Source organism: Tasmannia lanceolata, unplaced genomic scaffold, assembly GCF_043159265.1.
Source record: "Tasmannia lanceolata isolate RefF3 unplaced genomic scaffold, GAP_Taslan_0.1 ptg000037l, whole genome shotgun sequence".
NCBI lineage: Eukaryota > Viridiplantae > Streptophyta > Magnoliopsida > Canellales > Winteraceae > Tasmannia > Tasmannia lanceolata.
The window spans coordinates 54,933,230-54,959,928 of NW_027518714.1; the positions used below are offsets into that span (position 1 = coordinate 54,933,230).

The 26,699-nt window shown below is 37.6% G+C and overlaps 3 protein-coding genes across 3 annotated transcripts; all 3 read left to right on the forward strand.

Annotated features, from left to right (window-relative positions):
* Positions 1 to 1,316: 1,316 nt before the first annotated feature.
* LOC143861585 (kinetochore protein NUF2 homolog) lies at positions 1,317 to 6,774 on the forward strand. Its single transcript, XM_077372489.1, has 8 exons — positions 1,317 to 1,446; positions 4,319 to 4,426; positions 5,470 to 5,523; positions 5,832 to 5,946; positions 6,035 to 6,192; positions 6,318 to 6,413; positions 6,528 to 6,601; positions 6,711 to 6,774. The coding sequence occupies exons 3-8, from the start codon at positions 5,482 to 5,484 to the stop codon at positions 6,772 to 6,774; spliced, it is 549 nt and encodes a 182-aa protein (XP_077228604.1). The 5' UTR covers positions 1,317 to 1,446; positions 4,319 to 4,426; positions 5,470 to 5,481.
* An 11,231-nt stretch (positions 6,775 to 18,005) lies between these two features.
* Positions 18,006 to 21,443, forward strand: CRN (Protein kinase superfamily protein). Its single transcript, XM_077371368.1, has 2 exons — positions 18,006 to 19,615; positions 20,775 to 21,443. Exons 1-2 carry the CDS (start codon positions 18,720 to 18,722, stop codon positions 21,079 to 21,081), a joined length of 1,203 nt encoding a protein of 400 aa, XP_077227483.1. The 5' UTR covers positions 18,006 to 18,719; the 3' UTR covers positions 21,082 to 21,443.
* A 3,351-nt stretch (positions 21,444 to 24,794) lies between these two features.
* On the forward strand, positions 24,795 to 25,641 carry CCL (CCR-like protein). The gene is made up of 3 exons (XM_077373184.1): positions 24,795 to 25,047; positions 25,144 to 25,302; positions 25,396 to 25,641. The coding sequence occupies exons 1-3, from the start codon at positions 24,890 to 24,892 to the stop codon at positions 25,484 to 25,486; spliced, it is 408 nt and encodes a 135-aa protein (XP_077229299.1). The 5' UTR covers positions 24,795 to 24,889; the 3' UTR covers positions 25,487 to 25,641.
* Positions 25,642 to 26,699: the final 1,058 nt, after the last annotated feature.

Genomic DNA, 26,699 nt, shown 5'->3' on the forward strand with positions numbered 1-26,699 from the left:
GGTTACTCCAAACATCAATGAAGTATCAGAACCCTGCCCTGTGGAAAACATACTAGCCAACTGTTACTCTTACAAGTATTACTGCTCTATTTCAGCATTGATATGAAATGTCGAATTCTACATACCTCGAAAATCAGGATTCATGGATTCAACAGTACACTCAGGGCACATTTGGCTGCCCGGAATTTGTTTTCATGATAACTCTGCATTTCCAAATTGGAGATGAGGGTGAAATATCTAAAAACCAGGAAACAAAATCCCGGAAACTAGTGTTTCTGGTGATCAGAAGTTGCTAAAAATCCAGAAACCATAAACTCTACTAAAAAAAGGATCGACCTTTTCCAGATTTTTAGCTACACAGTAGGAACGTTATATAATGCGAGCTTCGATGGCTGTATGAATGTATATTTTATTTCCTGTAAAAGCTTTGTACTGAGATAGATAGAACTGGAAATGCCCCTGAAATGTGAAGCGCGGTTCGAGTTTCCCATTTCTTGGGAAGCACATTTCCCATTTCTTTTGAAGCATATTTTCCAAATTTTCATTTTCATTTTTTTGTTTATTTGAAATATTTTTACTTATCTTTTCTGTTTATATTTCCCATTCTTTTTTATATTAAATGTTTAGTTGGCTGGCTCTTATAGAGAAATGTATATAGTGTTTGGTACTTGCACTTCATCCTAAAAACAAGATTGTCTTGTCCAAGACACAAGACACCGAGATACCCTCATGAGAACACCTGTTGGCAATGAGAAGACAGTCAGATGGTGGAAAGTGTTATTTTGGTTGATGGGGTATTTATATAATTTTATTGACCTCTTGTCACTTGACCTAATTAAGAACTTGCCACTTTCACCATACCAATTTAGAGACCAGAGAAAAAAAGTCTTGATCTAATGAGATATTGTCTTCAAATCATGGTCTAAACTATTGTCCGGTACATGCATATCCGATTTTAGTTATCATGGTCTTAGTATCGTCTGGTATGTATGTCTCAGATTTTAGTTGGCCATACTTATGATGAAATGGTACTTAAGACTGCTCACTTTATAAACAAGATTGTCTTGTGCAAGAACCAAGATCGAATAATATGGTCCGAAAAGTATTGGATTTGGGAATTTAAAATGCCTGGAATAAATAGTTCACGTTTCTCACCTTCCTATTTTCACTGCAGAACTACTCTGGTTGTTTAGATTAGAATGTCTTCTTGCAGTGATATCAACTCTTTGTGTTTACTTTAAAAGTTTAAAGTTTAATTTTTTTTTGAGGTCAGAAACTATTACTATCATGGTAAACAAGATTGTTAATTGCTTTCTTCCGCTTAACTGTAATTTACTTTGGACATCTTTTTTGCAGATCTCGAATGCCGAGTTTGAGTTAGTAAAATGCGTCCAAGAAAATTCCAAATTGAGATCTGAAATTGTTCAGTCGCCGGACAACCTACAGGTATTCTTCTTATTCCCAGTTTGTTCATATAATCTATATCTTGTTTGTGTTCCACACTTAGGCCCCATTCGTTTAAGATTATGATAACCGATTGTGAGTGCTAAACCGATTATTGGACTCAAATTTAAACGTAATTTTGCATCCAATAACCGGTTTGGCACTCACAATCGGTTGTCATAATCTCAACCAAACTGGGCCTTAATGTTTAAGCTTCAAGATGTTTATGCAAATGGTCAGAGGCTTCCTTCTTTAAACTTCAATAAATTTTCCTTAATATTTGTGATTAAATCTGATGCGCCTCGTTATTCTTTTACATTTTCTCCCTGGTTAATGCATAATTTGTTGCTGTGGAATTGTTTATAGCATGTCAACTGTAAATCTGGAAGTTGGCGTATGAAGCTTACATGCTATGAGTGACTTCTGGTTCACCATTCATCTATAGAGAATGGTATTTCAGTTGTGACTTTGAAAGAACTAAAAATATAGAATGCAGCTATGTGAAAGTGTACATTGGTTTCCTGATTATTCTTTAAGTTTAAGATCACATTTGCCAAGAAAAGCCATCACTGAACTTGTACAAGATTCTATTAACATATCTGCCTAAGGATCATAGTTAAAGACTTAAAGGACTGTAGATCCTTTACTGCAACGGTACTTGTAGCTGCAATTGTCATTTCAGAAATGTTCTGTTGTAATTTGACATCTCCATGTTCATCTCTGTGTTTTCTTCAATCAAATCTCGTTGTTCGTAGACTTTTCGACATCAGTGATCTTGAAACTGATATTTCTTATCAAAATTAATATTTTTTGCATGTTCCTTTTCTTATGAGAGTTTCAAGTTGACAGTGAATTATGTCGGTGTTCACCTCCAAAGCTTTCTGTGCTGTTACTTTCAAATACTCTTTGATTTGGTCAACACACTGCTACCTTGTGTTGTCAAAGCTTACGGACAGTGAGAGAAGAACACTGAGAGAAGGAGAGAAGAGGCTTTTTGTGTCTTGGAACTTTCTATGTCCATCTTCCTTTAGTGAGGTTTACATTCTCTATTGATTGCAAACTACTGCCCATGTTCCCATTCTGTGAACATAATAAACAATGGTTCTACAAAAGAATGCCCTTTAACTTTAAAAGATTTTCTGATGACATACATATTAAACATTGCTTCCTCTCTTTTATATGGCTTCTCATCTATTCTTGTTGATGAGTAACATGCCCCTATTATGCTTTAACAACTTGAACTTGATGCCAAGTTTGTATAATATTGTATCAATTTCATGTTGGTTTATTGTTTGTTTTACAATGATGCAAGATAATTGAAGGAAGGCTGATACCAAATCTGATGCAGTGTGATCGAAGGGTCTGAATACTTTGTTCTGATACCAAATTTGATGCAAGACGGATATGTGGAATGAATGTTAGGTGTGAAAATGATGGGCGAATATTAGGGTTTTGGTTCCTAAAATATTTTAAGAGATTGGAAAAATATTTCTACTAGGTTTAGGTAAGGTTTGGAGGGGTGCCGGAGCAGACGTATGCTGAGAAGCTGCAAATGTATGCCGGAAAGGTGTAAAATTAATTTTGGGACAAAATAAAAAGGGCATTGGGTATGAATGGATCTGAATGATGTTTCTATGATAGTATTTTTTTTTATAATGGGTATTTTAGGAGTTTTGTGTAGAAGATAAGTGAAAAATCATACGTGATAGTTTTGGGTGAGATTAAGAGGTTTGGGGTTTCCCGAAAGCTGGTTTAAGAGGGAAAAAAAAACAACCATGAAAGAGAGATAGCAAGGTTGGAATCTCACCAACCAAAACCCAAGGCATCGCACCTTAGGAAAGATCAAGGCTTCAGACTTTGCAAGATCTAGGCATCACATCCACACAAGAGAAGAAGCTTTCAAAATCTTTGTTCAATCATCATTCCATTTTATCTCCATGAAAAGTGCCATGAGACTTGCAATATATAAGAAACAGAAAAAAACTTAACATTTCTAAAACACAAAAACAAAAACTTGATACTTTTGGATTTAAAAACTATCTGATGACTTAAAAATCCTCTCCTCACTTTAAATATTCCTGTAATACATGTGTGGAGCCTATTTAAAACAGTCATAACTCAAAGAAACCAAGTGATATTAGTGGAAAAAGACCGTGGTATCCCTCCTCTAACTTAAAGGGACTTAAAAGATACCTAAAAAGACTTAAAAAGTAAAAATTAATATATGGGCCCTAGGATGGTCCCATCATACAGTCAGCATACCTCAAGTCTGGTCATTCTTTCTAATCATAAGGTTGTAGTTCTCTTTATAAGTTCTATTTTTCATTTGCTGTATTTGCTCCTGTTGAAAATTGTTGTATTTTGATGTGTATGTTCTATTTTCATTTTGTGTCACCAATTACATCATTAATAAAATGATGTTACATGATCTAATATGGATTATTTCTTCAAGCATCCTCTTTGACAAAATTATTTGTCGAAGGCTTTTGGATGAATAAAGTTACAATTACAACAAAGAACTTGCTGACAATCGCTTTTTATTTTTTCTGTCAGTACTATAGGGATGATGTTCATAGTTTAGTTGTCTTTCAGATGAACAATTATCTCACTCTCATTCTACTTCAATCCATTCTACTACCTTATTGTATAATTGATTGACAAATAAAGGGCTTATTTTCCTTAGTTTGTGGTGTATCATGTCACAGTTTGAACATGTTCCAGTCGTTGTTGGATTGCAGTTTGCATGTTTTCTTTACCTTAATATTATTTTATCTTCATCTTTGGGTTGTTTGATAGTATTGATCAAATAATACTTCCTTGGTATTTATTTATCCTCGACAGTCATCTTAATTTTGGGTTCATTTCTTACTTAAAGAGTGCTTTGGAGGAGAAAAGATAAATTCTAGCTGAGGCACAGAACTCTGAAAGACTGGCAAAGCAATGCTATCAAGAGAGAATTTCCACTCTTGAATTGTACTCAAAGGTATTGTTATTTGAATCACTTTCTTTTGCTAAGTTGAAGAGATTGCCTTATAAACTCCCAATCTCTTTTTTGAGTCCAGTCTCATCTCTAATCCGCAGACATCCTTGCTCGTCATTGTAGTTGGCTGGATATACGTTGTTTGGGTCTTGAAGCAGTATACCATTAGTAATTCCTAATTGATTGTCTAGAACCTGCCTGGACATCCTTTATGTGTCATGATGCAAAATAAAGATTGGGTTCTGGATACTCGTGTTAAATTTATAAAATTAAGTCTACCTTGCTGTTCAGAGAGATATCTCCATGATTATTGCAAAGTGACGCATCAAGAAACTAACCATCTTGCTACCTGTTCGTTCACATAGTTTAATCTCGATATCAACTGTATCCATAACCATACACACAGGCATACATGCATGCTCCTTGTGTACATATCCCAATCCTTAAGCACGCACTCTGTGTTTTAACGGACAAGGCTATTTATGTTGATCATTAAGTTACAGATTTTTATGCTTTTGCATTTTATTATCTTTCTTTCCGTTCTTCTCTCACTGTCTTCTCTTTTATTTACTTTTACCATAAACCCGTCCTTTTCTCCGACCATTCATGTTGTAATTTTCTTTGTTTTATTCAGAAAATTAACCTCTGTGTGTCAATGGAATTTTTTTTGAAACATTTGATTTGTATGCCAGCATAATGAATGGTGGATTTCATAGCAAACTGTCATGCATTGATATTTGATTTGTATGCCAGCATAATGAATGGTGGATTTCATAGCAAACTGTCATGCATTGATAACCATGTTTGCAAAATCATCGATGCTGCACCTTAGTTCAGATTGACATGATGACTTTATCTTGAATAAATAATTAACAAAAGATCCATCATTTACCAGTTGGTACCTCATCCATGAAGTTGCTTTGTTAATGCATCTTGTTAGACTTCTCTACAGTAACTGCCATTTTTCAGATCCAGTCATTTTTGGATCATTTGTTTTCATCCCTCAATATCTTGATCGTGCTAAGTAATTTCTGTTTCTTTTGTAGGCATGCAAAAAAATGTCCAAGCATTTAGTACAAATTCAGGGCCTACAGGAACAGGTTTGGTTGTACTTTGACATAGATTTCTTCTTGGCTATACATGCAATCTTGTATTATTTGGTTTGATACAATGACATGGTCTGGAGGTTCTCTTGTACTGGCTCCACTTTGAAATGAACTCCATAGAAATAACAAAATTGGTTCATCGAATATCATAATCTGCAAGTGTTCTAGGGAAGGAAATTTAATTAGTAAATGAACTCCATATAGGAAGAACTGTGAGTACTATTCCAATTCAAGCTGTGCCATGCAAGTATGTTCTTTTTTTCAAGTGGTGGTGTTGGTTTCTAAACATTGGTGGTTACCAGGTGTACAAAGTTAAAGACATTGATAAGGATATCAAACGTCTAAAAGCTCAGCTGAATGATGGTAGAGAAACAGAGATGTCTCTCAAAGCTAAAATAGTTGAAAGGCTAGGAAAAGGTGACTGCATAACGCAAATTAATTCCCATTTGTTTCCAAAATTCTTTTGTATCTCAACTAGCATATAAATATCTCTTATTGTTGCTAGGGGAACAAGTTGAAGAGTCTAAAAAGGTAATAGAGAAAGAGAAACATCGGAAGCACGTAGCGGCAATTGAGGAACTTAATAAAGTCAAGTCAGAAACAAAAGCAAAGTTGCATGATCTGGAACCAAGGAAAAGGAGCGTTGAACTAATAATTGCAGAGGTAGGATTCACTCACTGTGACCCCTTATGTTGGATTCAAGTGCCTATTTTGCTTTTGCTATTTTATTCTAATTTCTTCTTGTCTCTATTAATTATCTGATGTCTCTATTTATTGTCTGATAAAAGGCAAATAATGTCAGCTTGGAGATAAATTCAGTAAAAGAATCTGGAGCGGCTATACAACATAAACTGTATAATAAATGCGAAGAAATTGTTACTGAGGTATGTTTGAAAGCTTGGTTATATGTATGTGGGTTCTTTGTTTTATATCTTGGTTTGGGATAGTTTTGGAGTGTTAGTACAAAGGTTTCATATGCTTTTTATTTGTGCTTGTAGGTTGACAATTACTCCAACTCCATCAGTACCTCTCTGAAGAAGGTTGAGGAGCTGGAAACTCTAGTTGTAGATCAGTAAGTCATAGACTGCAAATCCAAAAATTGGATGGTCTTTGTCTTTGCCATCTAGGTGGATGAGTTAGAACTGTTATTATTTTAGAATCAACTTCTCTTGGTCAATCAGGTTGTGTTCGGTTCTCACTGTTAGAATCGGGCAGAAATGGATTGATGAGAATCTGCAGAAGTGACTTGGAATCGCTCCCCAGAATCGAATCATTCAGCCATGCAAAGAGGAGAAACCGTGGAAACAGGCTTTGTGGGTCGTGGGCCCCGAACAAGATTTTCAGGAATTTTCTGCTCTTCCCATTTCTGCACCTAAAAAATCCTTAGAAACTATTTTAATTATGGTTTATAATTTGCAGAGGGAATTGTCATCAGCACTAGTGTATTTTGATGAGGGCACTCCTTGTTGGGTATATATATAATATAACCCATGTATGTTCTAATATAAGCCCAATAGGTAATGGACCAGGTGTAGTGGGCCCATTTGGGCTGGAGCCCATTAACCTCTCTTAACCCTAGTGTATCTCTATATATAGGGGTTGGAGGCAACAAACTTGGTATTCCAAACTAGATACCTTGGGTGTAATGCTTTAAGCATCCTGCTTAAACCCTAATAACCTTAACAATCTTAAAGCATTAAAAAAAAAAACCCTAATTTTTCCATCGTTTTTGGACGTGGGTCAATACCTTTCGTTGGAATCAAGAAGAGGTGAACAGAACCGAACATCAACGGCTTGCAAAAACCCCATACGATCTGCCGTTCGAGTGTTTTGGGCGGATCTCTCAACCGATTTGGGTTCTTTGGTTTCTCTCTCGGCAAAGCCCACTCTCGCCGACCATCTTCTTCTCCCTCAACCGAATTCGGGGTTGAAGTTCTGCCCAACTCTTCCATAGATATATTTTGGGCGTGTTTTTTTTTTTGTTTCTGAAAACAGAGAGTTCTGTTACTCGAAGGAGGAGATACTCAAGCCTCGATTTTCTGATTCACGGAGAGAGTTCTGTTACTCGAAGGAGGACGAAGGGAAAACATATTTTGGTTTTTGTTGGGTTTTCTTCTTTGTCGGATTTACAGAGGTTGGTTTGAAGGCCACTCTTCAAATCGAAATCGTCTGTGATTGTTGGCTAATAACGAGTAACCATCCATTGCTGAAACCCATCCTTGGATTGATTGAATCAAGGGTTTCTCGTTGAACCCATCTTGCAGATACCCATCCTCCTGTCTGACAAGAAACCCTCTCTTCAAATTGGGTATCTCCACCTAGTGCCGTCGGATTCTCCTTTTCCGTTGGTCTCCCCTGTTGCCGCCGGTTCTATTGGGGAGTTGCAGAAATTTGTCCTGTGTTTCTGTCTATCTGCTCGAGCAAGAAGAGAAACAGATTTTGGGCGTGGGTTTATTCCCATATAGCAACAGATTTGGGCGTGCTCTTTTCTTTTTGCTTGGTTTGGCTTGTTCCTCTGCAACATCGGTTCTTAAACTTGTCGTCGGCCTCCTCTCTTGCCGCCGGTTGGTTGGTGAGCCGTCATTTCTTGGATCCGATTCTTGCTGGTGGAGTCTGCTAGTGGATTGTTTTTCACAGAGACAGATTTGGGCGTGGGTTGTTTTCCACACGGACACGATCTGCTAGTGGATACCCTCTTTTTGCCGAATCCTTTGGGGTTGGTTGTTTGGTGCTGACATCAAGCCATTTGGAGCTGAATTCCGTCGGGGCTGATTCCTTTGGTAATCGTTTCGCGATCGTAACTTCGCGGTTCGGTTCGATTCAGTTTTTTGGATTAGGTTCTCGAAATTTGCCAATCAGGTGCAATCTTTTCACTTTTTATTTCATATAAATAATATCAAATGGAAAAGATTTCTATGCCTTTTGAGATGGTCAAACTTCACTCATTTGGAGGATCTGAGTTTACCTCATGGAAGCGAAAGACTCAATTCAGTCTAAAATACATGAACTGTTTTTACACTGTTTTGAGTACCTTTGCTGAGACAGATGAAGACGTTGATGAATCTCAATGGCTTAGAGATGAGGATTTCTGCAAAGACTACTTGTTGAATTGTCTTTCAGATCGTCTTGCAGAAACCTATAGTAAATTTAACACTGCTAAAGCAATATGGGACAACTTAGATGCTCAATTCAAGAAGGAGGAGGAATTGTCCAAGACCCATCTGGTGGACAAATTCATGGATTTCAAGTTTCAAGAAGACAAGGAGATCACTCCTCAAGTTACTGATCTAGAGAATTTGAGATCTAAGTTGAATAATGAAAAAATAGCTGTCTGTGATTCGTTTCTTATGAGTGCAATTATATATAAATTACCATCTGCATGGCATTCTTTCAAAACCGAGATGTATCGGAAAAAGGTGCAAGTGGGACTGGATGATCTCAAACGATTCATTCGAATCGAAGATGAGAATCGAGCTAGGAATAACTTGGAGATGGTTAGACAGCAACAGTCTGCTGCTAACGCGGTAACATATCCCAAGAAATTTCCTCGGAAATCCAAGTCACCTAAAAGTGACCATCCCAAGTTGGAGGCCAAAAAGACTATCTTTCAGAAAAAGAAGGGCAAGTGCCACAACTGTGGGAAATGGGGTCATTTTGCTGCAGAGTGTAAACAACCTAAGAAGGCTAAATCTGACACACCACAAAAGGAAGCTCATATGATGGTGGGCAGTTAAGAGTTTTATTGCCATGTTAGGCAATGGTAAGGCCAGTACTTCTTCAGACTGGTGGTTAGATACAGGAGCCACCTGCCATGTTTGCAACTCGAAGAAACTACTTACGAATGCTGTTGGCGTGAGAGAGACCGTTACAGTGGCTAGTGGAGCTGAGGCAGAGGTGACTCACACTGGAACTGCGAACCTGGTCCTTTCTTCAGGTAAAATACTAACTTTAAAAAATGTTAAAGTAGTTCCTGCTATTCAAAAGAATTTAATTTCTATTAGTCTTTTAGACAATGCTGGCATGTGTTCATCTTTTTTGGGTGGTAGAGTAACTTTAACTGTTAACTCTTATTATTTTGGCTGTGCTTTCTTACTCGATGGTATGTATAGACTGAGTTTAGCAAATGAAACCGTTAGTCAGGTTAGTTCTACTTTGATTGATCCTAAGTTGTTACACACAAGATTGGGACATGTGAACTATAGGAAAATGGTCAAACTTGCTAACACTTATAATATACCTTTAAATACATCGATTAGATTTGACAGGTGTGAAGTGTGTGCACAAACCAAGATCACTAGAAAACCCTTTCGTTCAGTTTCTAGGAGCACACACCTTCTTGAGTTAATACATTCTGACCTCTGTGACTTTAAAAGTTTCACTACTCGAGGTGGTCGGAAGTATTTAATCACTTTTATAGACGATTTTTCTAGATATTGTCATATTTATCTCCTAAAATCGAAAGATGAAGCTTTTGATAAATTCAAAATTTTCAAGAATCGTGTTGAAAATCAATTGAACTTGAAAATTAAGCGATTTAGGAGTGATAGAGGAGGAGAATACACTTTGACAGAGTTCAAGGAATTCTGTGCCTCTCAGGGCATAATACTTGAAACTACTGCTCCTTACTCACCTCAATCTAATGGCATAGCTGAACGTAAGAACCGGACGTTAACTGAAATGTTAAACTCTATGTTATTGACAGCTGGCATGCCTACTAGCTATTGGGGAGAAGCAGTTTTAACTGCAAATCACATCCTGAATAGAGTACACCACTCTAAGTTGACCACTACTCCTTATGAGTTATGGCATAAACATCATTGTAGATATGACACTCTTAAGACTTTGGGCTGTATTGCTTATGTGCGGATACAAGACCCTAGGAGACCTAAGGTAGGACCTAGAACCAACACTTGTGTTTATCTAGGTGGTGCAGAAGATAGTGCTGCTGATCGGTTTTTGGATCTATCTACCAATTTGGTTATAGAATCTAGAGATGCAGTATTCTTTGAGAATAAATTCCTCAGAGATCATGGTTTGAACCTACCTGGCGATACTGAGATGGTTACAGAATCGCATGTAGGTTTTGAACAGAATACTTCTGACACCTGTTCTACACTGATTTCTACATCAGAACCTTTAAGAGTTTCTATAAGAGATAGAGTACCCAAGAACTTTGGTGAGGACTTTGTGACCTACCATGTAGAGAATGATCCATCAACCTATAAGGAAGCGATGAGATCTAGGGATTCTTTGTTGTGGGCAGAAGCCATTGATGATGAAATGAGCTATCTGTTACAAAATCAAACTTGGCAGCTAGTCGATTTGCCAAAAGGGGCTAAGACTGTAGGCTGTAAGTGGATTTTGAAGAAGAAACTTAATCCTGACGGATCCATAGCTCGGTATAAAGCACGTTTAGTAGCTAAGGGCTATACTCAAGTCAGTGGGATAGACTACTTTGATGTTTACTCACCGGTTTGTTATTTGGTAACGATAAGAATTCTTCTTGCTTTGGCTTCTATTGAGAAGTATGTTGTGCATCAAATGGATGTAAAAACGGCTTTCCTTAATGGAGACCTCACAGAGAAAATCTACATGAACCAACCTGAAGGGTTTGTCATGAAAGGTTTCAAGAACAGAGTTTGTAAGTTACACAAATCTTTGTATGGTCTTAAACAAACACCTAAATTGTGGCATCAAAAATTTGACAAGGTAGTAAAGAGCTTTGGTTTTCAGACCAGTTACTCAGATAAATGCCTTTACTATCGTTCTGTGTCGAATAAGGTTGCGATTATTTGTTTGTATGTAGACGATATGTTGATTCTTGGTTCCGATCTCTCTGTAGTGAGTGACGTGAAAACCACTTTGGCTCAAGAATTCGACATGAAAGATCTTGGTGTGGTTGACACCATTATTGGTATGAAAGTAAGTTTTGAAAGGCAAGGGATTACTCTTAGCCAAGCTCATTATATTGAAAAACTACTTTCTACATGGGGATACAGTGAGTGTAAACCGATTGAGACACCATTTGATTATACCAAGAAGCTGATCTCTAATGGAGGAGACAGTGTGAATCAGTTAGATTATTCTAAACTGATTGGTAGTCTCATGTATGCTATGAGTTGCACTAGACCAGACATAGCCTTTACAGTTGGCATGCTGAGTCGTTTCACTAGTAATCCTGGCCATGAGCACTGGGATGCCCTTATGAGACTGATGAGATACCTTAAGGGTACTCAAGGATATGCTCAATGTTATACTGGCCATCCTCCTATCCTGGAAGGGTATTCTGATGCATCATGGGGATCAGAATTAGGAGACAGTAAATCTACCAGTGGTTATGTTTTTACACTGGGTGGAGCCGCTGTTGCATGGAAGTCAAAGAGACAGACTTGTATTGCTCTGTCATCTATGGAATCGGAACTTTATGCTTTAGCTTCTACAGGAGATGAAGCAGAGTGGATAAGAGATCTGATCCTGGACATTCCATTGACCCATTTAAAGATTAACTCTTTAAGTTTGTTCTGTGATAATCAAGCTACAATTACGATTGTGAAAAACTCACTCTTTAATGGTAAGAGGAGACATGTCAGGCTGAAAAATGCCACGCTGAATTATCTTCTAGAACAAGGTATTATCACTTTGGTTGATGTGCGATCGAAGGATAATATGGCCGATGCTCTTACGAAGGGACTGAACAAAGATCGAATATTCAAAACTGTGGGGGAGATGGGGTTAAAGACTGTGTAGACGTGTCTTAACCTACATTCCTATTATTTTGAATTTTTCGAATCTCCCTATCTTGGCCAAGATAAGCACTTGATATGTTTCAATGATGTTTACAGTTATCTTTATGTCATTCCACATTTGATGACATGTCATTCTTGAGAAATGTTGTTTCATTCCAAACTTGATGATACAGCTTAACTCAATTTGGATATGATGCCTGTAACATTCCAAATGGAAACATGGAATGGTTCTTTGTAAAAGAAACTATTTAGGTCTTGTTCTTGATTGAAACTTGACATTGATGCTTATTTGATATTAATATTTGTTTTTTCAGCCATTATGAAATTGTACTAAGTTCTTCTGGTAGAACTAGATACTTTTAGTAAAATACGCAAATGATTGGATTCATTTTTTAATGAAATTCATATTTGATAATTTACAGGAATTGGCAAAAATGGAGGAGATTGCCTCAATTTGGATCTTGATGAGGATGACTTACTTGATGAGTGAATCCTTATAGCGCAGTGGGAACTATTATTTTCTTTTCCGTTGATTAAATAGTTCACCTACATAAGAAACTGCTTATGTTTGAGTTTAGATTATTTCTAAAACTTTTGGTTATTTTTTAAAGTATTTTGTTTTCAATTGGATTACAAATCTTTATTGATATGGTGATATGGGTGCTTCAATAATTTTGTTTGGACATCACATTATCTATCTATTGGATTGTGCTATATGTAGAACATAGGAGGAGATTGTTGGGTATATATAATATAACCCATGTATGTTCTAATATAAGCCCAATAGGTAATGGACCAAGTGTAGTGGGCCCATTTGGGCTGGAGCCCATTAACCTCTCTTAACCCTAGTGTATCTCTATATATAGGGGCTGGAGGCAACAAACTTGGTATTCCAAACTAGATACCTTGGGTGTAATGCTTTAAGCATCCTGCTTAAACCCTAATAACCCTAACACTCCTCACTTTATTTAAAGTACAGTATGGCCCGCACCATAGGATGATCCAAACCGTCTATTAGATGGGCCACAGCCTAAATAGGCTGTGCCCCAAAAATTATTTCCATAGGCTGATCCTAACCCTCCGATCTATAGAGGGTTAGGATCCCCAAAAATTGGATCATCAGTATTTGCAAGCTTGAACAATGAGAGATATATAAATTTAAACTATTCTCTCAATTAGTTCTCTCAACCTTTTTTTTTTTGAATTTTCTATTTTTGCTAGTTTATGTAAGCATTTTTAATGGTAATTTAAAGAGAAAATAATTTTTATTTCAAGGCATTCTAAAAAAAATTGAAACCGATTAACTTTAAATTCTTTATTGCTAAGACGCGGCAAAATTGCTTGCTCATAATATTGAGACTTGGAAATATATGTTGGATATAGTTGGATATATGTAATAAGCCTGAGGGCACAGATGTAATTATGCTTCTCCATTATTAATTAATATATTAGAGCCAAAGGTATCGAGTTCATACCTCCCAGATAGCAAAAATCCACATGTGATGGTCGGTCCAAAGTGGGACCACATGTGCCACGTGTTTGCCAAGTGGGACCACATGTGCCACGTGTTTGCCAAGTGGGCCACACGTGCGGGGGAGTGTTAAGTATAAAAGATAAATAACGCCTTTCTCCAACAGCTTAAGCTTTTAGAGAAGTTGGTAAGTTAACATGGAATATTTTTCTTCTCTAATTCTTTCTCTCAACAATATAAATTTACAATTGGGGGATGGGGCAAAATGATTAACATATAAATATAGAAAATAGTGTCCTTCAATACAAATTTTGTAAATATGTTGTATAAGAGTTTTCTTTCGTTGATTATAGTTACTCTGAAAAGAAATTCATTTTACTCTGTCAATCGCAGATTTCTCTTCTTTTTCAACATTATTTTCATAGAAAATGAATGATCATATTTTCTAATATCCACATGTTATTTCATTTTACTGGCTCAGAAACATGGTTTAAAATTTCGGTTTTGGACCCTACCAAAAACCGAAATTTCAGTCAGAAATTTTGTAATTTGGTTCGAAATTCCGGACCGAATTTTGAAATTTCGGACCGGTCTGAAATTTGGTAAATGGCGAAAAATAAATTTCGGTTTCGGATTTTGGTTGAAATTTAAAACCATGCTCAGAAATTGTGTTTTGGGAAGGACAAATGGATAGTCATTAAGGAATAAGGATTACCCCTATTTTTCAGATGTTGAAATTTTAGGCCATGTTTGACCATCATGAAAAATTATTCCATGGGCCCAATTGTGTGAGAGGACCTGGGATGTGGGATGGAACTCTCACCACTTGGAGACACTAATTTATTTTGAAAAAAAAAATCTTCGCAGCCACACATGGGTTAAGAAAATTTTAAAAGCCATTTCATAAGATACATAAAACTATTATAACCCTTATTAGAAGAGAAAACGGTTTCTACACACGAGTGTAGATAAGTCATCTCCACACTAGCTTGAAATACAGTGGGGGGCATACTGTTTGGAATATAAGACTGAATATTATAACCATTATTAGAATATAAGACTGAATATAAGATAAGAAAAGTACACTTTATAGGCGAGTGTCAAGATCAATGGTGTCTATACATTTTTGGGCAACAAGGGTAAGCGTATGTGAAATCGAAACCGATGATCTTGTAAAACATCATGGGGGCAACCCACATGGTATTGACAATATTGTAAGAAAAAGGGATTTGCTAGGCTAGTTTGTGGAAAGACATTTCGCGGGTGACTTTTATAAGAGAGCACATCCACCTCAGATTAATTAAAAGAATAAGACAAAATCTTCCAAAAATTGTTCTCTCCTGCTAAAGTCAGCCTGGAAATGGCTTTTTCGCGAAATTGCCTAGCAAATCCCAAGCTTCAAACTTCAAAAATCAATGATTTAGTTTTCTTGGCAAAATCATAAACGAAGCTTGATGAATCAAGAGCCTAGGATCATCCAACCAAGATGTTCTTAAAGGCATTTGTGAGGACTTATAGCCTCCATTTGGATCTAAGTACCAAGCATGTGCACGACGTCCAAGCGGTGCCCATAAGTTTATAGTAAGGAGGACCCTAAAAATCCTTCATTTAGCATTTTTCATAAGATTATATATGCAAATAATTTTGGGTGAAGATTTTTTCACCCCCTGTAGGATAATCCGCCCCTTTTTTTAACGTGAATTGTGGGCGGGGGTGCATTATCCTGGGAAGAGGGGGTGGGGGATGGATTTTGTGACTTCCAAAGAGGCTCTTAAACTCTTTAGTTGTCATAAACAAGTCCCAATGAGCTGAGCTAATCTACTACTATATAACTAGAGAAAAAAGGAATTTCGTGTCTTTTTTTTGTGAGATTTACACATCGCTTTTACCATTAACCCCCTTTGCTGATATCTAACATCTATCTCTATGGGAAATTATTTGAGGGTAAAATCGTAGTCTACGTACGAAAAGTACTGACCCAAGGGACCTGTCTATGACAATTACGAAAAAAAACTACCAAAAAGTGGTAAAGACATATGACAATGACGAAAGAACTACTTTATATTACTCATGCAATACACTTGCAAAATATTGACGGATTCCGAGCACCTGAAGAGGAACAACAATTATGGAAACCTCTATCGATTAGAGGGCTAGGATCAGCCTATATTGATTGGAGGGCTAGGATCAACCTATGTAAATGATTTTACGGACACAACCGATTGATGTTGTGTTCCATCACATGGACGGTTTGGATCAACCTATAACCCGCTATAGATCGGAGGGTTCGGATCAACCTATGAAATTCTTTTTTGGGACACAACCTATGTAGGCAGTGGCCCATCTAATGGACGCTTTGGATCATCCTATGGTATGGGGCCATACCATACATTTTAATAAAGTGAGGAGTGCGATCATCAAAATACGGTGAGAAGTGCCATTATAAAATATGGTAGTGAGGACATTAGCACGATATATAATTTGAAACCATCGTTGTTACTTGGATGTTCCCACGCAGGTCGGGTTCAACCCGAATTTGGGTTGGGTCGGGTTAAGCTTTTTCGCAAATCGGGTTGGGTTGGGAAAAATTAACCTGAGGTCGGGTTGGGCTGTCGAGCAACCCGACCCGACCCGACCCGAAACCTGAAACCCGAATTTGGGTTCCATCTGAAGAAGTTCTGTATATGTGCTTTTCTTTTTCAACATTGAAATAGTCTCCACAATCCACAATGGACGGTTTGGATAATCCTATAGTGCGGGCCATACCGTACTTTAATAAAGTGAGGAGTGTGATCATCAAAATATAGTAGTGCGGATAACATTTCCCTTTGTTAATTGTTAGTCCCTTTTTTGTTTGGATTTTGAGAACCGATTGTGAGTTAAAAACTGATTATTCGTCACTCACTATTGGTTCTAAAAATCCAAAACAACCCGGCTTCAGTTGAGGTGGTGAACAATTGGTATTATATCAAATCGTGTCAACCTGATCCAACCCGACCAAACCCAACCCAACCTGAATTGGAAATCAGGTTGGGTCGGGATGAGGAAATTTGAAATCGGGACTGGGTTGGAAATTGGGAACTACTTTTCCTTATTTACTATGTGCGGGTCAAATTACGGAAAGTTTGATATTACAAATGCAGGACACCTGTAAAAATATTGACGAATTCTGGGCATCTTAAGAGGAGCAAAAATTATCGAAACCTCTATAGATTTGAGGGCTAGGATCAGCCTATGGAAATTAATTTAAGGGCACAACCTATTTATGTCTTGTTCCACTTCCATCATATGGACGGTTTGGATCGTGGTCTGTACAATTCTTTCTCGGCCTAACTTTTATAGGATCTTAAAATTAAGAAATGGGTGGAAGTGACCAAACAAGTGGTGTCAGTAACCCAATTTGGGTAAAATGCGCCCCCACTCGTGCGTACATCCGAGCAGGAAAAGCTCCCGAATGCTAAAAAGCGCCTCTCGTGCGCATCAAAAGAAAAAGAGCACCAGTGCACCACCCACCTCTCGAATATTCCAAATTCGAACTCGCTTTCGAAAGAAATAATTTTTAAAACCAAAAAAAGTTTTAGGGAGATGATATTTTAACACCCCTGCAGTACGCATTCGCCCCCCTTATAACGTGAACAGTGGGCAACTTCAACGCTTTTTGACATCAAATCAGGTTAAGAGGGGCGAATGCGTACTGCAGGGGGGTGAAAATATCATCACAAAAAGTTTTATTCCCTTAAAAACACACTCAAAACATTCCCCATTATCAAAAGCCGCGCTCCCACCGCCCTAACAACCGATACCCATCCAACGGTCAATATAAGCTTATTCCATCCAACGGTCATAATTTCTCCTCAATCTTTCGCTTTCCCCCCTCGTGATCTCTCGACAAACCAGACTCTGCCCCCTGCTGACATGGCACTGGGGCCCACCACACGACCCGGAAAAGAAAAAGAGCGGGAAAAAGAAAAACAATACTTAGAGAGAGAGAGAGAGTTTCTCGCTCTAGATATTTCTCTTTTTCTTGTTCTGTTTTTTCGGTGAGAATGTGGAAAAATTTTGGGAGTGTTTTGTGGGAAAGGATCAAAGGAGGAAAAATTTCATTGTGGGGTTTTGGATTTGTGATATTTTTAGGGAAAAGATGGTGAGAAAGTTGGGGTGTCTTGTCTAAAACAGCTGGACCCTTATCGGATTCTTTTTAAGGTTTCGGACAAGTATCGGATTTTTTAGGTAGTGGGTTTTTTTTCATGAAGGTGAGGAAATGGGGTTTTGGTTTGGGTTATTTTTTGAGTACTGAGATGGATGGATTGGATATAAAATGTGGTTTTTTTTTTTAATGTCTTGTCTTTTAATCTTTGGTCTTTTGGATTTCAAGCTTCTGTAAGGGTTTTTGGGGTTTTGAAGCTTACAAAAGAATACTTTTTTCATCACTGAGTTTTGAGCCAAAATGAGATTTTTTTGTTGTTGGGTTTTTATTTATGTGTTCCCTAATTTCAATTTTATAGGGTTTTGATTTTCTTGGAAAAAAACCCTAATCTCAGCTACAAGGGTTTTTAGAATGAGGTTGTTAGTTGAAATTTTCAGCTGTAATTTCTTGGTTTTCTCTGTTCTTGAATTTTAGTTCTGGGAAATTCTGATTCTGTTTGGAAAAAAACTTGGCTTTAGCTGAAAGAATTCAAGATTCTTGACTTAACTGAGGGTTTTAGGTGAAATTTGTGTGAAGGTTTTTGAGCTCTAATATGTTGTTATTCTCCCTTTTGGTAATTTCAGTTTGGTTTCAGTTCATTAATGGAACATAGATATCCTAATTGGTTGCTATTTATGTAGAAAATATCTATTTTCAGCTGGAAAAATGCTCACGAATGCGTGCAAGATGAGATTTTTAGTTGAAAAATCTTAGCCCTTTTAAGCTGCAATCTGTTGCTTTTCTCCACTCTGTAAATTCAGAGGATTTTTTTTTTCTTTTTTTGGAGATGAACAACCCTATATTCTATTTGAATAGAAAAACCCTAACATGGCTCCAAATCCTCCCCCCCTTGTTCTTGTACCTTCTCCAATCCCTAGAATGCAAAGAAACATCCGAGTCGCTTCCTCTTCATATTTATGATCACATCTTTGCCCAATCACCATCTCCGCCCCGGGTCCCTGAATTTAAGAACCGAATTCGGAGAATTTTCCTTGGCATTGTCTTTGGATGTTTAACCGGATTCATATGTGCAATTATATTCGCTTGTTTCATTCGAATATTCGTTCAGTACATTTGTCGAACCCCAATTCTCAAAGGTGCTGTCATCTTCTCCCCTAAAATTGCCCCTAGAACTCTCCAAATCGCACTTTCGAACGAAACCCAATTACTCGGATCGAGCGCCAATGGGGAATACTATCGAGCTGTTCTCGATAATGGACTAGTAGTTGCCGTCAAGAGGCTCGAACCCTTCGAGAATGGTTCGACACAGAGCAAATCTGTCAAAAGAAGGATACAGTGTGAGCTTGAAATGCTGTCTAGGTTGAGGCACAGGAATTTGATGAGTCTTAGAGCTTACGTTCGCGAATCTGATCGGTTCTCTTTGGTTTATGATTATGTGCCGAATGGTAGCCTCGAAGATGCGGTGCAGAAGGTTCGAGCAAACCAATTGCAGCTTGGGTGGGAAATTCGGCATAGGATTGCGGTTGGAGTGATAAAGGGGCTTAGGTATCTTCATTTTGGGTGCAACCCACGAATTTTGCATTATGACTTGAAACCCACCAATGTGATGTTGGATGAAGAGTTTGAGCCAAGGTTGGGGGATTGCGGATTGGCTAAACTCATGCCTAGTGCGGGAAGAGCAACATCGGGTTACACTGCTCCGGAGTGTTTCCAAAGTTGCAGGTACGATGAGGAGGATCTAAACTCAAAATCAACCTAATTGTTTGTCTTGTTTATGGTCTTGGAAGAAAATATAATTGATACTTGGTAATTAGCAATTGAATTAGGATTGATTGGTGAAAGTCAAGCAATAGACATTAGTGATAATGTGAATTCCTGATTTATATGTTTATTTTCTACTTATTTCTCGAAGTTCTAGTTGCATTCTAGAGGATGCAAATACAAAATTTGAGCAAGTTTGTTGAATTTTATTTTGAAAGAAACTAAAGGGTGCCAATAACCAGCAATTGAGCTTTTGACTGATCAGCGGAAATCAAGCAATTGGAATTAGATAAGATTGCATGTACATCTTTTTCTTTTTATTTCCATTCTTGTTTTTTTAGTTGTTACTGATACTAATGTATTAGTGATTTAGCATAGATAATTAAAATCAAACACTCATCTAAGATTGTTAGAGATTTATGGGGGGTTTCAGTTAATAGGAAGAAGGCAAACAACTGCGACTGGTTAAAAACTCTTCTTATTGATTCTCCATTTGTTTATATGGATGGTTTGAATCATTAATTGTAAGTTTGTAATAGAGAAAATTAACTTGATATGTGGCTGCAATTGAGTTTTGATTCATTGGTGGAAGGAAAGCAACTGGTAGTATTTGAAAAATCATTTTCTTGACTTCTATATTCATCATGTTCTCGACTTCTATGTTCATCTTCTCTGCCTTTTTCAATTGATAGCTGTTGGTATTGTTGTATAGAATGCAAATTCAGAATTCAACTAAGTTCGATAACTGGCAATTGAGTTTTGATGGGCCGGTCTTGGAGTCGAGCAACTGGGATTGTTAATAAACATGTGCTGTTGACTCCTCCCCTGTTTACATTTTATCCCTTGTTTGAAGTTTGTTGCAGATATTTTATAAAGAATCAAACTCATTAATCATGTAAAAATGTCTGTAAGCTATATCCTCAGAATCTCCTATTAGAAAGTAGCTACAATTTTTGTTTAATAGCCTGCAATTGGGTTTCAGTTTCAGTTGATTGGCAGAATTAAACCAATTGGGATTGAGTAAACACAGCTTTTAATACCTCTGTTTACTTAGCATCCCCCGTTTGATTTCTTCTGCTTGTGCTAAAAAATTTTAGTGTGTTTTGGTCCATTTTGACAGGTATACTGATAAAAGTGACATCTTCAGTTTTGGGGTGATTTTGGGTGTTCTGCTCACTGGGAGAGACCCTTTGGATCCATTTTTCAGAGAGGTGGGTAGAGGAAGCTTGGGTCAGTGGCTTAGGCATTTGCAACAAGCAGGGGAGGCTCGCGAAGCTTTGGATAAGGGCATTTTAGGGGAAGAAGTACAGGAAGATGAGATGCTAATGGTAGTGAGAATTGCCGTCGTATGCCTCTCAGATTTGCCTGCTGATCGACCTTCAAGCGACGAGCTTGTTCCCATGCTCACCCAACTGCATAGCTTTTGATTGGTATGATATATATTTGCAAATTTTGGCATTAGGGTCTTTCTGCTATGTCTGCACTTTTTTGCTGTGTTACAAAATACAAACGATAAAAATTATGTGTTTGAGAAGGGTTTTTTTTGGATATCTCTTTTCTTGTACTGGTGTGGAGATCAGATGATGTTGCTGTAAAAGGATGGGGTGTATGTGAAGATAAATGTTTGACTCGTAAAAAGAAATTGCACAGTTAAGAGGTGTTCTGAGTCAAAAGAGTTGTGTAGGAAACATCTGCATTATTGTGTTTTTGCTGATGGTGGGGCTCGCTGGTATGTCGTTATGCAAAGCTTCTTTTTTGCTTTTTTTTTGTTGAAATAATGGTCATGTGAATCACTGAAGATAAATTGGTTTTTTAACTTGGGAGGTAAATGTGTTTGTAGCTGAAATGGACCCCCAAAGTGTTAGAGCCTAATTATCATACATGGGGACATTTATATTCAATTAAGACCGTTGATCTTGTAAAAGAGGCTTAATGGACCAATGGACTCAATCAAATAGACATGGCACAAGCTGGCTAGGGGTGTCAATGGACCCATACGGTCTGATGGATAGTCCGAATCCGAACCTTAATGGACAGGATCTAGGCACATTAGATGGATCCATGGACATATTTTGGATCCTCTTCGTAAGATCCAAAAAATTTCAGATCGTGATCAAGACATGGAAAAAATCAGATTGATAGTGACGATCCGAAGGCCTTTTACAAAAATACCCTCAAAATATTTCTTATATTAAGTCTTAAAGGAGGGGTATTTTCATAGAAATGAACTATTTATTGCTTTAGCTTATGATTTTCCACTTCCCCGGGCATCTTTTTCTCTTCCTTTCCTCAATCGGTTTTTCTTCCTGTAAATTGGTCACTCACCCTCAGCAATAATTATTTACTAGAAAGTTTTATCATCATGCACCCTCGAACATCGGAGTTCTTTTCAACAATAAATTCATATTCTTCCTTAAAATCCTGGGTTGTTATTCGATTTAGTGACTAATTCTTTTCTGAATTGAGGAAGTTTTGGAGTCCATTTCAAATGAAGAAACTTGAGATTTTTTGCTGTTTTGTGAGTAGGACCAATTAGGACACTCCGATGTACAGTCCGATTTGAAATGAATCGTGACCGGGACACAAGAAGTAGGATCCGAAGAACAATCCGAATCCGATCCGACCGATAAGGGATTTGAATGGATCTTGACTAAGACATAGGTGGATCCGATCCGAAGTGGATACCTTGACACCCTTAAAGCTGGCACAAAGGGCGCTGTTAGGAATGAGCCTAATAACCAGTCTTCTATGAAAATTTATATTCAATTTTTTTTATGGAAAATAAATTTTGTAGAGTTTGATAACTCTTTTTTATTAGATTTTTTTTTTCACAACATTGAAAATTTTCCATGTTTTCTAGAGAAATCGCCATTAAAAAACATGGGTCCTAAAGGAGTTGCAATTTTTTCAATCTAGGAATCGTTTTATGTGGTGACTAATGAGTTAATCATGTAAGACTTCAGGAGTTGCAATTTTTTCAATCTAGGAATTTTTTTATGTGGTGACTGATGAGTTAATCATGTAAGACTAATGATGTAAGAACTCTCTAGCTCTCTCTCTTTTCTTGATGGTTAGGTGAGTAGTCATTTGACATGCCAAAAACACCAATGCCTACATCAATCAAACATGCCTTGCCAACACGCATGGTCTCCACTTCTTTTTCCTCTTCCCGCTCTTATTGGTCACTCCTACTCTGCAACATGGGTGTTACGGCTAACATACGCCCCCTTCACAAAATTGGAAAATGCATACAAAAACAGTCACTTTTAGGCTCCTTTCATGACATTTATCGTGCCCTACTTGTGCCTGGTTTACTTTGAGCGGATCAATTGATCCGAATGGCAATATAAGGCTAAAAAAATTCCTTTGAAAACACTTTGATCCGATGATTTTAGACACTTGATCCATCAAGCCTAGTTTAAAGTTATGCAAAGAAAAGCTAACCCCTATTATTTTTGTAGTCATTTATCAGAGAATTTATATGATGGGTGGCCGTGAAAACACGTGAAGTCTCAAAAAGTAGGTGCGGCCCACTTTTTTTGATGATCCAAACCGTTCATCTGTTTGGGCACAACGTAAATAGGTTGTGCCCCAGAAATCATTTCCATTGGATGATCCTAACCCTCCGATCTGAACTGATCTGAATATGGAGATTTCCAAAAACCATTTATGAAATCTTCTACAGATCGGAGGGTTAGGATCATCCTATGGAAATGATTTTTGGGGCACAACCTATCTACGTTGTGCCCAAACAGATGAACGGTTTGGATCATAAAAAAAAAGTGGGCCGTACCTGTTTTTCAAGTCTTCACGTGTTTTCAAGGCCACCCATCGTATAAATTCTCCATTTATCATATGTATAGATAAAGGTTAAGATAGTTAAAAGTATTCTTTTAACCTTGAATTTATCTAGGGAGAAAGGGCTGGCACCTTAAATTTTATTGATATAAGAAAGAGGTACAAGAGGACATAACTAAAAGGACACTGGACTTGCATCAAATATTTTTATACCCTCAGCATTACATCTACTTCCAGCTCTTGCTCTATTAGGAACATCTCTCTAAAATCTAAAGACATAATAGGTAGAGTGTTACTAAGGCCCCATTCATTTTAATCGGCTTTGGACTCGCAATCGGTTGTCAAAATCTAAAACAAACAGGGCGTAAATGATGGTCAATTTTGTAATTAACAAGAAAACTTTCATCATATGTCGCTTGAGTGATTTTCTTTATGTAAAGAATTATAAATTTCTTATGCAAAGAGTGATTTGGTAATTAGGGCTGGCAATTAAACCTGCGAAAACGGGGATTGCCCCGCATGAGGCGGAGATTCCTCGATTTAGGCGAGGATTAAATAAAAATTCTCCGAAGCAGGGATGTGATGGTTATGGCCCTACCAAATCCCGCCCCGTAATCCCTGTGTACAAAATTACATAAATATCCCTATATATCTTTAATATTACGAAAATACCTTTAGATTGGAACTTTGGATTCTTATTTAATAATTGTTTGAGAAGGCTATTTTTGGTGTCCGAGCAATCATGTGTTCATTTATCACATTACTTAAGGCAGTTTTGGAGGCTAGCAGCTTGGTCATAAGTCATAACAAATAGCATTGGATCCCACGAGATGACATGTGTATGTAATTGTGACCGTTGATCGTGTGGACTCACAAAAGGTTCTGGTCCCACGTCAAACTGACATCCCAACCACAAGATTAAGGTTACAAAAATCAACACCTTAAGATCTCTTTGCAGAATGAAGCCAATCAGGATGGGCCCAACAAAAATTAGTCAGACTTGTGTTTGTTGGCAGGATCAACGGCTCTGATCAATTCCATGTGGCAATTGACCATTGGATCCAACTGATGAGATAGTGAGAATCATCAGATTCGTGTGAGCGCTTATCTATGAGGTAGGACCCACCATACAGATTGTCCAAATCACTCTAATCTACAGGACCCACAACACAGATGGTCCAATTTCTCCTACCATACAGCCATCTCTCTATCACAATTGACCAAAAACAAGCTCTTGGTAACAATGAAAAGAAATCTCAGCACATGGGGTCTACCTCCTCTTCAGTTGCAACCATACAAGCACCACCTTATCTGTTCCCAAAAGATCCACAAAGGATTGCATCCTTATCCAGCACAGTCCAACTGCTCATAAATCACAAGAACTAACATATCAGATCCTCCAAGAAGGAATTCAAAAACCCATCACAAAAAAATAAAATGCAGACAGCTCTATACTTTGCTCCATCTTTGCCATTAACACCCACCAAGGCCAGAGTGCCAAAACAATCCCAAACCCGGGCAAGGGCGGTTTTTCCTCGAATCAGAGCCACCATGGCTCGTGACGCTTCCACCGTTGATTACAGTTCCACGGCATCGTATGCTGCCTTTCTGCATCACATCTACTAATTTAATCATCATCAGTTATAGTCTCCAGATATGATATAATTCAAACTTTCTGCATATATTTTCAGTGTTTTTCCTGCAGAAGCTTGTGAGACAGTTGGCGGAGAAGCATGCGATGTGGAAATGTATCCTGAAGTGAAGCCCAAGGCGGAGTCTGGTAAGGCGAAAGCTAACATGGGTTCGGAGGAAGTTGACAGAGAATACTTTGAATATAGCGAGCCAAAGACGTAAGATCTTGGGACCTTTGTTTTGGTAATTTTGAATGTTTTGGCATCAGAAAAAAATAGATAAAAATTGTGGGTTTTTAATGCATGTTACAGGGTGTTCCCGGGTGAGGCGTGTGATGATCTAGGTGGAGAATTCTGTGAGCCAGAGTATCAGAAGGGTGTCTACAAAGAGAAAGCTGTCTGAATAAATGAGTAGTACTTAGATTAATGTATGAGATTGAAGAGCCAGTGTGTGTGCTTGTATTAGATTAACCACAGGTCATAAAGTTCATATCATATGTATGAAGTATGTACAGAATAAGGTTGACAATGAAGTTTTGATTTCAAGTCTCAGAAAAACCTATTTTTCCCCCCTTTTTGTCAGGTAAGATGAGGTTTTGCAAGACTTTTACCAGTTAATTAATGGATAATAAAGAATTACAGGCACCCAGTCTTTCTAATTGATCTTCCTCTGCAAGGTGCTGGAATTTGATTAGGAAGTTTACATGAATTAGTATATGTTGAGACTAATATAAATATAGTCTGCTGTTGCATCTGTTCATTTCTAGTTAAGAGAGATTTTTTCTTTCTTTTTTCGAATGGCATAGTTAGAGAGACCCAATGCATTGAAAAGAATGTCCAGTAGTATTACAAGGAGATGTCTCGTACTTGGAAATCTGATTGTAAATTTGGTTTTGATGAAAGAGGAAGAATTTGTTTACTATCAGATGAGATCTTGGTTGATCCAAAAGTTATCATGTTAATATCTATTAATCTGAATTTTCTATTCTCAGCTCTATATGAATCTAATTCATGTTGTAAAAGGAGAGATCTCTAATCCCTCAAAAAGTAGGATCAAATTCGATGTGCAGGCCCAAGAGAAGATGAGATGCAAAAAACACAAGCATACAAAGCAAGGAACAAAAAGAGCTCTACAGCTTCGGCAGTGTACTTACGTCCACGGGATAACAGAGTTTCACTATTTCGATATTAAGGTTATAAAGTCCCCTTTCTACCTCTTTAATCAGCCTAAGAAATGCCAAAACTCTATCCCCTATAGCCCTAATATGTGGCTTATATATATTGATGCTACTACATCAAGAATTACCGAAATACACATTAGTTTGCCAGGGCCACAAATTACTGCCAGAGTAAAAGACATCTGCACAACAATTGCTCTGGAGGCTGGGGAACATTATGGGGAACCATTCAATATCAAATCCCTCATCATGTTTTTCAATTTTACAAAGTGTGATTGTTGAACACTTATTTTTAGAAGTGGGTTGTTTGCAAAGCCTTGTCAGCCCAAGTTGAAGGAAATCCGTGTTCGAAGTTGTTCAAAGTTGAAGGCCGTTTAGAATGCTATCAAAATGAGGAAAATTTTGTGGCAGGATTAATTTGCTCCATCTGGATTCTAA

Bases quoted from the DNA above. Each gene is read 5' to 3' on its own strand.
- CCL (XM_077373184.1), top strand. From the start codon at position 24,890: ATGCAGACAGCTCTATACTTTGCTCCATCTTTGCCATTAACACCCACC. The intron at 25,048-25,143 runs GTATGCTGCCTT...ATATATTTTCAG, and splicing joins GATTACAGTTCCACGGCATC to TGTTTTTCCTGCAGAAGCTT. The intron at 25,303-25,395 runs GTAAGATCTTGG...TGCATGTTACAG, and splicing joins GAATATAGCGAGCCAAAGAC to GGTGTTCCCGGGTGAGGCGT.
- CRN (XM_077371368.1), top strand. From the start codon at position 18,720: ATGAACAACCCTATATTCTATTTGAATAGAAAAACCCTAACATGGCTC. The intron at 19,616-20,774 runs GTACGATGAGGA...CCATTTTGACAG, and splicing joins GAGTGTTTCCAAAGTTGCAG to GTATACTGATAAAAGTGACA.
- LOC143861585 (XM_077372489.1), top strand. From the start codon at position 5,482: ATGTCCAAGCATTTAGTACAAATTCAGGGCCTACAGGAACAG. The intron at 5,524-5,831 runs GTTTGGTTGTAC...GGTGGTTACCAG, and splicing joins TTCAGGGCCTACAGGAACAG to GTGTACAAAGTTAAAGACAT. The intron at 5,947-6,034 runs GTGACTGCATAA...TATTGTTGCTAG, and splicing joins AGTTGAAAGGCTAGGAAAAG to GGGAACAAGTTGAAGAGTCT.